Source organism: Anopheles aquasalis, chromosome 3 (genome assembly GCF_943734665.1).
Source record: "Anopheles aquasalis chromosome 3, idAnoAquaMG_Q_19, whole genome shotgun sequence".
NCBI classification, from domain to species: Eukaryota; Metazoa; Arthropoda; class Insecta; order Diptera; family Culicidae; genus Anopheles; species Anopheles aquasalis.
In genome coordinates, this window is record NC_064878.1 from 60,448,988 (window position 1) to 60,463,548 (window position 14,561).

A 14,561-nucleotide genomic window follows, 5' to 3' on the forward strand; every position below is an offset into this window, starting at 1 on the left:
TTCCTACGCCCGAATCTGATTCCACGCGGCCGCCTACAGGTGATCCGCTAATATTTCATTCCCATTTGACGTTTTGGAGTGTCTGGAGTCTCGATGATCTGGATGTTCTGGAATGGCGAAGGTGAGTGGATGGAGCAATGGTGTTTGTTCTTCGTTCTCCCGACGTTTTGACAGCGCCGGGCTCGTGTGACGTGCGAACTGTTTTTTTTTTATCGAAGATACGGATCGGTATGCCGGTTCCTGGAGAGGTGTCACGGAACATGAGCACATTCCAGCATCACTAGCAGCCCCGGGGGCTCACTGACCTTCTCTCTCTCTCTCACCCTTTCTGCCGTTGTTGCCCTTTCTATCTTTTATCAGTGACAATTGGTTGCTTCCTATTATGGCTATCCAACCACGCCACATCACTTGCTCTTAGCCCAAGGCCTTGATTGGTTTGGTCTCTCGGACTTCGATGCTTCCCTAACGAATTGGTCAATGTCTGTATTAATCCAATCGACACTCGGCAGGAGATCGCCCACGGGCGTAATGATAGTATTCCCCCGGTGCCTTCTCCAACAAGAGCAGCCCGGTGAGGCCAGTAGTCAGTGAGCATAGTAATTGGTATGCGCGCATGAAGCTGTGCTCAGGGCCAACAGCATGTGGCATAATGAGTTCTCGGCTCGGCTCGGACGCCTTTTTGCGCCCAGAGGGGTCGCACGCCGTACATGCTGTGAGTGCGTTTCACTTCCACGAGGAGCACCCTAGAGAGAGGAGCTAGTGTTGGAGCTGGAGAATGGAAGGAAAAAAACCGCATTAAAAAAGAACTTAAAGAAATGAGAAAAAGTGGTTGCAACTCTTGACGGGACGCACGATGCTCCTAGTGGTGGTCAGCGACACATTGTACCGTAGGGTGTGTGCCCCCGAAGAGATAGTGTTTGGTGAGAAATGGGCAAGCGGTCTTCGCATCTCCGCATCGTAGCCGTGTGGCTGGCCGCGTTGGATGCAAATTGGCTACATTGTTACATTACGTAAGTGAACAGCTGGCGAGCATGTCGGTGGTGGTGCTGGTGGCCAGTGGATTCATTGAGACGCCGTTGAGGCCCTTCTTCTGATGGCTGGCTGGCTGGCTGGCTGGCGGGTGAAGCATGGGCTGTGTGTTGCGAGCGATCGAGAAGCTTTCATTAGCACCATCGCACCCAGATCTCGATCCCAAGTAATCTGCTCTCTCTCTCTCTCGCTCACTCCATGGCAGTGTTTTCAGCAGAGGAGCTATTGTTGTTGTAAACGAACTGCCTACTACTGTGAGACTGACCAGCTGAGGGCTCGAAATGGTTCTTCGAAGAGATTCTTGGACTGCTACCATCCGGCCACTTCAAGTGCATGTCCTCTCCTCCCTCTTTTCCCTTCGAGAGGCCTGCAACATGGTCGATTGTCCATCATGGCGTGGCTTAGCGTGGCAGGTTTTGCGAAATTTCAACGAGTCATGCTGGTGTTCATTATTCTAACTGTTACGGTCCCGTCCCTTGGCCCCATTCCACAGTGCTCCACGGCTGACGAGGCGACGAGGTGACGTTGTGGCCACCAACGAGAGCGTCTGCCACCGGTGCGCAAAACCGGGAAGTGCAATTACACCGAATGGCGCAATTTTACTCGACGTTTATCCGACCAACAATGGTTGTTTGGTAGGCTCGTGCGCGCTACGACGCCGTCGTGGTTTCAATACCCGTTTTAAATGACCTTCCATGTGAGGCCACATACGAGATGAACCACAAACGCACTACTGGACCTTGCCACGAGCGTTCATAGTGGCCAGGGCGTGCCGTGTCCGTGGCGTGAGACATTATGTCTCGAAGGTGCGCCAAGGGATTCAACGCTGCAACGACACAATTGTACAGCGCACTCGCGGTCAAAAGCGACCATCTTGGGCGGGTATTTCATTATTTTTAATTTACCTTGACCCAACCACAAGCCAGAACGAACAGAGAGCGAGCGCGGGCGCCCAGCGGAGTCGTGATCGATGCATAGGTTCCCGAAGCGAATGCCGGAACGATTGGTGCCTCGATGGTGACCCAAAACCTTTGGAGCCTCTGGAGCACGAGCGCGCGATCGCTCGCCCACTGGGTTTACCGTTAGGTGGCCCTTTCGCCGACGTACTTTGACATATCTCCAGCACGGGCGTTTGCCAGCACCAGCTCTCACATACGCCCCTTGTGGTGTCCGCCGCCTGTCCGGACACCGTAAATGCATTCCAATCGCAGCGTCTTGGGCGACTAAGCCGTCGTGACGTAGCGGTGACGCTGGGTATGGGGTTCTGGCTCGCAATTAGGAGTCGCAAGCGGCCATAAGCTGCTTTTGCTACAAAGTTGAGAACCGTCTACGGAACGGGGAAGCGAACTAGACGATTATGTTGGCGACGACGACGCGGGCGTGGTGCCGTTGTAGCGTTCGTGGTTGCGATTGGAATCGCTTTCGGAAAATGGTCACATCATGGGGGAAGAATGGTGGAGAGCTGAGGTAAGCTTAAAGCACTCGCTGGCGACGTTTGGCTGGAGCACGAGCCAACCGTTCCGATCTGTATCGGCCCCTTGGTGGAGGTTTACAGGCGGCGGTTACAAGAGACCGCTCCGAGAACGCCATAAAGAGCACGACACGACAATGCTCAAGCGGGTGTCCAGCAATAGCAGCAACAGCAACAGCGACCATCTAGTTTCGGTCCATTGTGGCGCACTCCACACCCGTGATCCTCACCGACGCTCGCTCGTTCGCTCGCTCGGTCATAAGTTGTTTTTCAACTTTCAAAACCCTGCCGACCAACAGCATAACCTCAGCTTAAACCAATGCTACACGAGCCACCACGAATGTGGTGTAGCCCTTTTACTCTTGGCTAGCAGCTGGATGGACTACGAAGAGAGGTAGACAACTCGCGCGAACTCGTAACAGGGCAAGCGACCCTTTCAGCCCGGGGGAAGGGTGCGGTCCATGCAGCACATGAACTCATTTATTACCGGCAACAACCACCACTAGTACCAGCACCAGTGTCTGTCCGATTTTGAGTCTGTAGACGACGGAACAATTGGACAAATCTCCTATTCATCTTTCCTGAAGACGAAACCAAACGACCAACCAACGATCGTTGGGCTGTGAGTTGCCGCAGCTTCATGCGAGATATTTATTGCAGCATTTATTGTTGCAAATGGACGCTAGGTACACCTCTGACCCGGTCTATCGGCGGTGGAGGCCGAAGATTCACCATCTTTACCATGACTAATTGCTGACGACGACTAACTTTCTTCCTCTCTTTTTTTCTCTCTTCTCCTCCTTCTAGACAATAGCAACTTTCACACATGGCGCGCAGATTCCATCCATGAAGCGTAAGTATCTCGTAATGGTATTCAGCACACACAACAAAAAAAAAACACAGACACATGTGACAAGCCTTGGGCGGTTTATGTTCAACCGCCTGTTCGGTCAGCTACGCGCCGCATGATGTAACGTAGCGGACACGGATGGCTGCTGCACTGGTAAGGTGCGAGAATGCGAACTCACGATCACGCTGGCTGGTGTGTGAGGTCATCTTGTTTGCGGATGAAGATGCCCCATCTGCGAGGTGCTATCGACATGACTCCCCGGTCCACGATGCAGTTCTCGTTGTGGCTGCTTCACACTCATATGTGGACGGCACCACCATGGCGCAGACTTCACCGTTAGACCGTTTTCGCACCCTGATCGGAGATTTTCCGCCCAGCTATAAATCAATACTCAAGCCGGCCGCTCATCGATGTACCGGAGGCCTGGCATTCAAAGCAGCGCTTCCTGAATCCATTACGAACTGATGTAGAGGTCTCAGACCCAGAGGGGATCGTGGATCTCGTAGCAACATAACACGCCCCGAAACGAGAGGCGGTAGTGACTCCACCCGCCACCAGCGCAAAGACGAGGGATAGATGTTTTCGCATTTTACTGCCGAAGCCTTTTAATGGCCATCACCGTGAACGCTGAAGGATGAGCTCGCTGCAATGCAACTCGGTTGCAGTTCAGTCCGCCTGGCTGGTTAGTTCCGTGTACACTACACCGTTAGTTGCGCGAGATCGTAAATTTGTGAGCAGAAACTGTTAACCTTTTCGGTTTTTTCTGCTTTTCATTAAATAGATCTTTGCTCTTACATTGATGGCCGCTTGCCAATTGGTGCGAGGGCATCTTACGATCGAAGTGCTTTCTTGTGTATCCGCTATAAGTCATGGGAGTTTCTCTTGGAGCTTCCCCAAACAGTCAGCGCAGCTTAACTCACCTCAGATAGTTCGCCGTGGACCGCCCCCAGATTCTTGCAGCTGGTCAATGTCTATAATCTTCTACATTCGTCGCTCCGTTTGCTCCGTCGCGCTCCCGGTGGATCAGCAGCCTCATGAAGTCCGCAAATCCGACCAGACTTGTGTGCGCGGTGCGCAATTAGGTGCGTAAATGTGTCCTGCTTCATGTGTGTGCAACCGCGGGACTCTGGACTGGCCGACGCCAAAAGCTAATTACCCGGGAAACGCTCGAGAGCTTCGTGGCGGGTCTAACCTCCTCACAAGAACAAGACTCAGAACATTCCGATTCCGACGGGTGGGTACGCGGTGGCAATGAGGCAAGAGCGTCAGCAGCAGCAAGGGCCAGCGAGTCAACATGTCCACCGTGCCACCGTGCCACAGGGTAATTCAATATTCGTGTAGCGCGTTCAACGAACTCAGGTTGTGCTGGCCGGTCAACGACGCTTGGCCGGTGGCCTGGTAGTCAGGCATCCCTCCCAAAGGTGCTGGTGATATATCACTGGCCGCTAACGCGACGACGCTTCTTGCGGAATTACGCGGAAGAGGACGTGCACCGATACCGGTGGCCACATGTGTCGTCGTCGTTGGAGTCGATGGACTTTAATCGAAAGTTATCGAAGGTACCGCCAGGAACCCATGGGCAGTTCATATAAAGATACGCTGTGTGCATGTGTGTATCGCGGCCCTGACGATGTGCAATAACTTTTGCTGCTGGTCGAGGTCTTGGTCTGGACATTAAAACGAATGGGAGCAATAAAGCCGTAATACGAGACCAAAAACACAGACGGTGCCCAGGGGTGCTGAGGTTAAGCCCGGTGCCCATGTCCAAGCAAGAATCTTTAATGTCCGCTCCTCGGCCCCTCCTGCAATACCATTCTGCAAACTGTATGTGATCATCGTGGTGTAAAAAACGGAGAAACACATGAGTCGCTCGGGGTGCTTTCGTCTGCCGGCGGTACACGTTCGAAAGAAGATTAACATCGAGCCATGGGAAGATCAAAATAAAGAACAGGACACCCTCTTGTCGCCGTCGTTGGCATCATGTCGTGCTCGGATGCTTCGTGGTTTGAACATAAGCTGCTTAGTGCTTGGTCGACGCCTGTGTGTCGCACATCGTGCTTCGGGATTATGTGCAAGTTCAATGACTGAACAACGGAACAATGGTGCCTGGATCGAGTGTCTCTATCATCCTCCCTCTCTCACTCTCTCTCTCGTTGTCTCTCTCTCTGTGTTGCAGGATCCGCGATGATATTCACGAAGGAACCGACGGTACGGATACAGTGTCTATCCGGCGCGATGTTGATCACGATCAAGGATGCACCGGCCAACCTGAACGGCCAGTTCAGCGGGATGGTGTATCCGAAGGGGCTGGCGAAGAACTCGACCTGCCTCACCGAGTACCACGAGCAGGAAGGGCCGCTCCGCTACAAGCTACCGCTGAAGAGCTGCGACACGATGCCAGTCGAGATGGTAAGTTGGGTTGCGTGGACGTGTGGGTGTGTTTGTGGGTGTCTGTAGGCGGGTAGTTGGCGACCATTCCATCAAGAACAGCCACCCTCGGTTCCTACGTAAATTCAATAGAAAATCCCCTCCACCAGAACTCCAATTCCGTACCGACCGTGGTGACGCCATTTTGAGTGCGGTTCCGGATTGAATGGCATCCAATTTAGAGGTCATTCTCGTTCAAGATCCACCCACACAAACGATGGCTCTACGCAGCTTCTAACTCTAGCCTTGCTGGTAATTTTTATTGCGCAATAGAAGCGAGTTGCTCCGTTGATCAGATAACGTCGGGGCGAGATTAATGTCAATGCCAGATGCTAATATGTTAAGCCAGTCCCCCGAGGCCCTTCGTCGATGCCACCGACCGTCAGCCTTCGGCGTCCGTCACCAAGCGCACGATGGATGTGGTTTTCGAGAAGAGATTCAAAGTGGAGAAGCTCCTTAAAAGGAATGCTGACGCTGTCGTTCGGTGTCTTGGTGTACAATTGCGGTTAGAGGGCCTTTCATCCACCGTATCGCATCAACATCAACGCAAGCTCCTATGCGTTTGTGGTTTATAGAAGGAAAAACAAGTTCGATTGGTGCTGACGGTTACTTTGAACGCAGCGCAGCGTGAGATAAAACCAATATCGACTGGCGGGGAATGTTGGAACGTTGTCCACGATTATCACACATTTCTCTGTCGGTGAGCTGACTCCAGCTGACAATAATCTATTACTGGAGAAGGATTTCAGCAAACAACCTTAATCGAGACACGTTATTTCGCGTTAAGGGATTGATGCTTTCTTGGCGAATGGATTGCGTAGCAAGAACGCATTCGATTATCATTACATCACGCGTCGAATGGCAGCATAACACATGCTGCGTGTGGTCTGATTCCTCCATTCGCTTCTAAGTGGAATGGAAATGCTCTCATTCCTGTGCGTCCATTCCGTCTGGATACCGGTGCGCCGTGCTCTACATACTGTCGGCACCTACTGCGTTCCGTCACAGCTCGTCTGCCATTCTCCCGACACACATGTACGCACCGGTATCACACCGGCCACGGAACACGGAAAAGGCGGGCCTACTAATGGCCAACTGTGTGATCTTGCTGTGCTGTGCTAAACGGAACATCATGCGCAGAACGGGAACGGTTCATCCTACGGAGCAAACAGAGCGCTTCCGGGATGTGATTAGATTAAGCAAAACAGCCCAACGATCGCAGCATAAAAACAACGAATGATGTAGCGTCCATTAATAACTGATGAATTCCCGTCGATGACATCAGCGCAAAAAGCACCTTGACCGCCGTGTACCGCGGGAGGCCGCTTCGAGTCAGGGTTCGTCGCTTACTGTTTCGGCGTTGAAGTCTTTCATTTTTGTGACGGAAACGGGGCCCCCGTGGCGGCTTCCGCGTATTGAACGGGGTGTCAAATGGCACGTTTATGGGCCAGCGACGGGAAGGGAGGGTGCAAATGACCGGAATCATTATGACACCGGCGATCAGTCATCCGTATTCCCTTTGGAGGCGAATGCTTTGAGAAAAAAAAGGGTGAATCCGCGTGCCAAAGATGGTTGTCGAATGAAATGAAAATAAAATCGCCGAAAACAGACTCCAGACACCCACCATAACTTGTTTCCTGCTTCCTACCTGGATGGACCTTTATTTTGTTTTTGCTCCAGTCCAACCAGCTCCATCAATCGCACCGTCATTGGGGCCCCACAATGGTGTAGGCCACCGTTCTGTGCGGTGTTCACTTTTGTATAAAACTGTTTTCGTGAAAGGTTTTTTTGTGTTGATTGATTAGTAGAAGGCTGCCATAGCAACAGGGTCGCTCCAGGCCACACAGCCTGGAATACGAGCTGCTGCAGGAAGGGCTGGCTGGAAATACCAGCACGATGATGATTCCGCTGCCATCCCTGACGACGAGTGCCCTGATGACGCTGCTCATCACGTCATGCCGACAAAAATAGAATTACCTCACGCCATCACGCCGTTTGGTCGAGGCAATCGGCATGGCGCACTGTGTCGATGAGGGTTACTTCCTTCGCGCTCTCTCTCGCATCTCCGCCTTCCGTCGCGCTGCTTCCTTCATTAATTCTACGCGCGCGCGCCACGTTAGGTGCCCCCTTGAACCCAACGCCCTCTCGATCGCGGGGATCGAGTCGAGTAAAGCGCTCTTCGTCATTCTGGTGCCTTTTTTGCTGCTGCTGCTGCTGCTGCTGCTGCTGCTAATGGTGGTGTTGCTAGGCTGCAAGTAAATGAACAAAACTCATGGAACGAGCCGACCAAAAGGGGGTTGGTGGCCATCCATGGAGCCGTTTTTCAGAATTTATTCGTTCGCGATCGCGATCTTGCGACGTTGCACAAAAACTTCTTTCCCGAGACTGCTCGCGGTGGCTGTGGGGTTGAGGCAACACCATCATTCTTTACCACCATCGTCATCATCGGAAACAATGAACGTTTTGCACATAATCACATACCAACACACATGCACACACATGATGGCATAGACTATCGGTGATCATCGGTTAACGATCAACAACATTAGCAGCCTCATCGCTGCCTCGGTGTGTAAACAGCTGCAAATGTTGCTCCGATCGGTAAAGGCTGCGTTGTGCAAAGGCATCACTTCAAGGCAACAAACAAAAGCGAGATGAACAGAGAGACAGAGCGAGCGACTCCCGAGACTGTACATATCTCACGCGCCACACGGCCAGCCACGCAAAAGATGGGCAAAAATGCAAATGAGCTGAGCGGAGATAGCGGGCAGGGCACCGCGGCAACGAGGTCGAAACGTTTTGCGTGTCGATAGGGCCACGGGTTGGTTGCCTTGCACAGGGCTAGTGGTTCTCGCCAGATGGTAATGAGTTTATCCTCGGAACCAATGCGCAGACCGCGCTAAAAACGCGTAGAATGAGGCAATGGCTCGTAGTCGAAGCTGTAGCACACAACGCGAGAAGTCATGAGGTGTGCGGATCCAAAATAGGAAGCAAGTAGCTTTTTCAAAATCCTCTCAACCAGTCCATGGAACCGGATTTCGTAACGTTCACCCGGACGGACCTGCGTACAGGCGCCAATGGCTGGCAATGGCTGGCTGGCGGTATAATCGTCCTCAAGGTTGTTTCCATTCCGTCCGACTTCCATTCCGACTATAGCGAGCGCACACTAGTGAGCGGGCTGCGTGGGGTGTAGCGCGAGTACCGAGCCGAGTTGGAAGGCCACCAGGCCCCTCCCCCCCCCCCCCCTTCCCCTCAACCCACTGTTGACAATGGAGGTGGTTGCCATGTTTTCGTTGCTTCGTTGCGCGCTGTATGTCGATATTGGTCCGGGCAGCTCCATAACTTGCGACCGACGATCGCCCTCGCCGTGTGTTCTCGCCTTCAACAAGAGGCGAGTTTGTGATTAATCCGCGAGCAAAAGCGAATGACCAACCCACGGCCCACACACCGGGTTTGGTGTCGATGCTTGGCTTGTGTTTGTGTTGTGTGGTCCCTGTGGCTAGTGTGTCCATATGTGTGTCCTGCGTACGATTGTTGGTTGACCAGCAGGGGGTATTTAATCACCCGGTTGGTATTTTCGATCGAACCAGTTTCGTCCGATATTGCCTTTTCGCATCACAAGCAGTCACGCACACTCACTCACAAACTCAGAGCTGATCGAACCGCAAACGCCTGCACCAACTCTGATCGAGCTGACATTTCCATCTGGTGCGCGATCTCGTTGGAAGGGGGCGAGCGTGATTCGCGCGATCCCCAAGGGGGTCCCCCAAAAGGGTCCTTTCGCCTCGGTCAATATTGCGCAAGCTGCCGAAAGCGCTCGCTGGTCAGATTCGCGGACACTGCGGCGGTGGTGGCACTGGATTGACACGGTTGACTGACCCCGGGTACGCCGGGGTTCGATGAGAGCGATTCGATCCGATCGGGATCGTGACGGTTCGTGCTTGAGGAAGTCCACGGCTGCCGTCATCTTTTGTGCTTACATAAACCATGCCGGTCTGTCGATCATTATGACACCGGTCTCGGGTGAGATGAAACCATCTGGTGCGCAACGAGAAAGTGAAAAGGGTGATTACGGATTGATTGTGAGCTGATAAGCTCGGGTCAGGACCAACAAAACGATCGCAATCGATCGGTTCGAGGTGAAAGTTAGCCTTGAACAACCGTTAATGATTGCGGGACGAGGTTTCTTGTTCGTTTTCAGAACAAGAGTGTAGACTGGGCTGATGGTGTCATCATCGCGCTAGTGACTCCCCGTCCAACCAATGACTCCCCGAAAACAGATAATTCATGTGGAACCGCTAGCTGATGGCTCTATCGCTCTATCGCTTATCATTATCCTCAGGAATGTCCACACATTCCACGCAGCTTCACCTGGGGTACGCCAAGATATAAAGCGAAAAAGAGAAAGAGAACATAATTTATGCTAAGCTCCCTCTGACTCATTCCGTGCTGCGGCCATTCTCGTTTCGATATCTTAATGCTCACGACAAACTGTCAGCCCTGGTCGGCACATTAGTCCGCACATTAGTCTGCAGTTGGTCGCTTTTTTCGTGAAGAAACCGTTGGCTGGCGAAAGAACTCATTTCGTCACTAATCTCTGCAGCTCCGGAATGGCCTCCTCGGTGGTTGATTCTTGTCGGCCACTGCTCCGAAAAGCCCGTGGTTTGCGAATGCATTTTCCACGATAAATCACTCACAAGGGAACGAAGCGAACTCATGCGGTGCCCGGCTGTCATCAGCATCCAGATCTGTTGTCGTGGCCACCATTCGCGCCATGATGTGAGAACTGTCTTGCCCAGTCTCTCGACGACCATTCCGAATTCATTTTTCATCATTTCGGCTTCAGCCAGTGGTTCAGTGGTTTTTAGATGAGATTTGGAATGAAGTCGGCTAGCTCCAACTTTATGGCCAGCTCGGCATTTCGTTAACCGAGATTTTGGTCCGCTGATAGCGTAACCACTGCTGCTACCGCTCCACTCTGTTGATTGCTTCCGGGGGCCATCGTTTGGAGGTGCCAATTGCATTTTCCGTTCCAGGGCGTTCCCGTTTTGTTCCCCGATCTGCCCGAGCGGTAACTGGGTCGGAAAGCATCCGCCGCCGCCGCCGCCGCCGCCGCCGCCGCTGCCGGTGGATGGATGGAACAAACAACCGCTCAAAATAGGCCATCACAACGGTCCCCCCGGGGGCCCGGTGGAACCACACCGAATGGCCCATTGTGCCTGCGCCGAACGCCGCCGCAAGCGTCATCATTTTCCGCTGGAACGGACCCGGGAACGGAACGAATCGTTGTTGACGCCGTTCGTTGATGTGTCGCCTAATCCCACGGAATCGCTTGTGCTCCCGTTCTCGTTTCGTTTGGCCACGGAAATGGAGCACAACTCCCGGGAGCCATTTGCGTGACACCGATGCCTGTACACGGTACAACGGAACGGCAGATATGGAACCGTTCCCGGGAAAATTACTGAGAAAAACCACAATCTGGTGTCTCTCCCATATGAGAGAACCACGTGAGTTCGTGAGCTCGCGAGACAACGTGTCTGGCGTCAGCTGGTTCGAGTTCGAGGCCCTCCGGCAATTCACACGGGGCGTTAAAGCTTAATCCTCCCTGGAAGCAGGAAATTGTTAACGGCCCTTGCGTAGTCGCGGTCGGTGCCAGAGCCCAAAACATTCAACAACCTAACGGTGGATGTAATCTTCTGGCGATGCCTCGTTCATTCTCTCTCTCTCTCTCTGTTTGAGTTCTACAAGATACTTGGTTCTAACGTAACGCAATTGGGCAATCTTATTAATTTTTCAATAATCAACCAGCAAAAGCAGAAACAGAAACAGAACCTTATGGCCTGGCGCTACTGGCGCGATGGTACTGTAGCCTCGAATGACGTAGACTGACCCTTTCCGTGGCAAAGGGACCCTTTGCGTGGCCCAGCGATTATCACTCGAGTTGTTTGTGATGTTTTCGTTGAGCTGTCGATTAATTATGAGCAGCATAATTGGTGGTTTGAGCTGTACGCAATGAGGTAACAGTACTCGACCGGATTGCATCTGCCTCGAGATCGAGATCGAGATCGCTCTCATCCCACTGAGCCCTCAGTGCTAGCACACCTTTCTTTCTGTGAGAACGCTAGAGCATGTTTTGATTTCCTCCCCAAGATAATCCAAAGAGTCTTGTCCAACAAACTCCTGGAACTGGTGACGAGTTACTATCTCCAGTTGTCAACTCCACCGAGTTCAGCGACATGACTGCGAGCAGCAGTGCAGCGCTGTGATGTACAAAAGACGGAAGTGGCGTTCGTTTTAATAGTCCCCAAGGGGAGGGAACGACGAAGCTGGGCCCGAGGAAAAAGGGTCACACAACGGGAACTTGCGCGGGAACAAGCGTGCCGGAACGTGGATTTCGTGGATGACGTGCCGAAGTTCGTTGCGTTGACCGAGTAGTTCCGGTGAAATGTCTGCCCGGACGGTGTGCCTCTTTCTACGCGGATGGACAGCCCGAGAAGGGTCTTTGGTCAGCGCGAGTCTTCAGGGCATCTCTGCGCACAGTCGTGTCGTTGTCATGTTTTCGTCAATATTTATGAAAAACCTCGTAGTGTGACCGCATAATGGAGAGAGATGGACGAAGGAAAAACAACAAAGTAACGGTACACTAGCCTCCCCCTGGGGTAGCTTTTGCAAAAACGAGCAGAACTTGACCCAGTGCTCGAGGGGCGTAAACCGAGCCGGGGCCGAGTCGAGGCCAGGCCTTCCCGAAAACTTCCTGCGTTTCAGACCGTCGGTACCGGAGCGTGTAAATGGCGATAATTGCGACCTCGAGCGGTGCAGGAAGCCCAAGTGCTGGACACTTTGCGGGAGAGAGAGAGAGAGAGAGAGAGGGCTCCAGGCGTTGGCGCCATTAACAGCCATCATAGTCCAGATGACCCAGAAGTCGATGGACAGAGAGCGCTCACACTCGCATTGCATAATGCGCCCGGATGGGCCGCTGGGCCCGGGGGTTGTCGATACGCGATCCACTCCGTGGTTCAGGTCAGAAGGGTTTTCGTAGATCGATTGGAGTAACGGTACCGATGGTGGTCCCTTGGTCGGTTGTCACCACGAGGGAGAGAAGCAGTCGCTGGCTGGTGATCTCTGGCCAGTCACTGGGCGACTCGAAAGCTTCACGAATGCAACAAAGGCGGAGACCTCCCTGATGCTATCGGGCATCGTGGATGCCCTACTATGCTGCGCCCTATTCTCCTCTCAAGCACTCTCTAGCATCTGATCTGGCCATGCTGGTCCCACGCTGAACGGTGCGACGTTCCCGGAACAAATGTGGAACGCTCAATTGGGACCCACTCGGCGCACAGAGGGCTCCTATTGATTTCGAGGTCCACGCTCATAATCTTGACGACGACGACGACGACGACGGGCACACAAGACCTAAACGAGGCCACCGAGGCGACTTACGTCGTGGTTGCTGCTTCTCGTAGGCTCATGACTCTGGCATGGCCTGGAATTCTTGGGCCGCGACTCCCCGGGGGTTCCGCCATCACAAGCCACAAAAGCCACAATCTAACCTCAATTTCCAACTGCACAGAAAACATCCAGAAGAGCATCAGAAGGGGGTCAGGTGGTGGTGGTGGTGGTACTCACACTCGCTAGCAAGCCGCGCACTTTCTACAACATGGCGTCGATCGGTGGACCGTCGATCGAAAGAGGGTCAGCGCGCTGCTTCCCTTCCTGGCGTCGTAACGGAGGTTTCTCGCGAGAAGCTAGTTCCCAGCGCACGCACCGCGTTCTCTGGAGAAAGTCTCGCGTACAAATGGCGCGCGTATCGATACTCGACCACCTCGAAAATGGTGCCTCGATGACCTTGAAGTCCCTTTTGAAGTGAGGTTCAGGCTTCACGGGGGAAAAGGCGCTCATTTCGGGGAACCTCGAATTCCGTCACGTGAAAGCAGCGGCCTTTGCGGGTCCTTCGCGCTCGATCGGACACAGGTGAAAGGCTCCTTCATTTTCTATTGCCTACCAGTCACTATCAATCACAATCCTGTTGGCGTGGTTGGCGATGTTTGGTAGCTTAAGGCTTTGAAGAGACTTTCTCTGATCCGCTTCGTTGCACGGACGGGGTGACTGTGTGCGCTGTGATCATGTTACACACGGGCCACGAATTGAATAATGTCCGCGCGAGGCTTGCACGAGCGAGTGCTTCCGAAACGGAAAGCTCTCGGTAATCAGCGATTGTGTGACGCATGCGGCCATGGTCGATGATACCGACACGATAACGGGGTGAATGATTCGCTGTGATATTGAATAACGCGTGGCCGTGGATGGTTACATGTCGTGCAGAGGCTCTCAGGATCGTTGGCATTAGCTTTTGAAAGCTCGCTATGGCGATTGCTATGTAATTCAATTCAATCGTATTTCAATTGTGATTTGTATTACTGTGGACTGTCCTTCATCAATAACTGAACTTGCCATGATGCCATTATGCCATTACTTCTCTGTTCTAATGCCTTAAGCTAAGAGAGTCTGTCCATGCTCCAATAGTTAGTGCCATAAACTAGTCTTTATGGTGCTCGCTCGTAAATTTGACATTCACCAATCGAAAGCCTCGCAGTTCCTCCTTAGTTTAGTGCTTTTTAGTGGTAATTGATTGTATTGCGTCGTCGGAATCTATAGCCGCTCATAAACGACACTTCCCCAAACACAAACCAGCATCAACCTTCCCCACGCTTAGCGCATCAATGAACACAATTAAAAAGCAATTTAGAACACCGGACCGCCACTGTGGCCAATGGGTGGCATCGC

At 52.8% G+C, this 14,561-nt stretch overlaps 1 protein-coding gene across 1 annotated transcript in view; it reads left to right on the forward strand.

Annotated features, from left to right (window-relative positions):
- Nucleotides 1-14,561, forward strand: part of LOC126575281 (cuticlin-1) — a 33,954-nt gene that overhangs the window by 15,338 nt on the left and 4,055 nt on the right. The window contains exons 4-5 of the mRNA XM_050235904.1: nucleotides 3,308-3,353; nucleotides 5,527-5,759. Of these exons, the coding sequence (XP_050091861.1) occupies nucleotides 3,308-3,353; nucleotides 5,527-5,759 (279 nt within the window). The remainder of the gene's footprint in view (nucleotides 1-3,307; nucleotides 3,354-5,526; nucleotides 5,760-14,561) is intronic.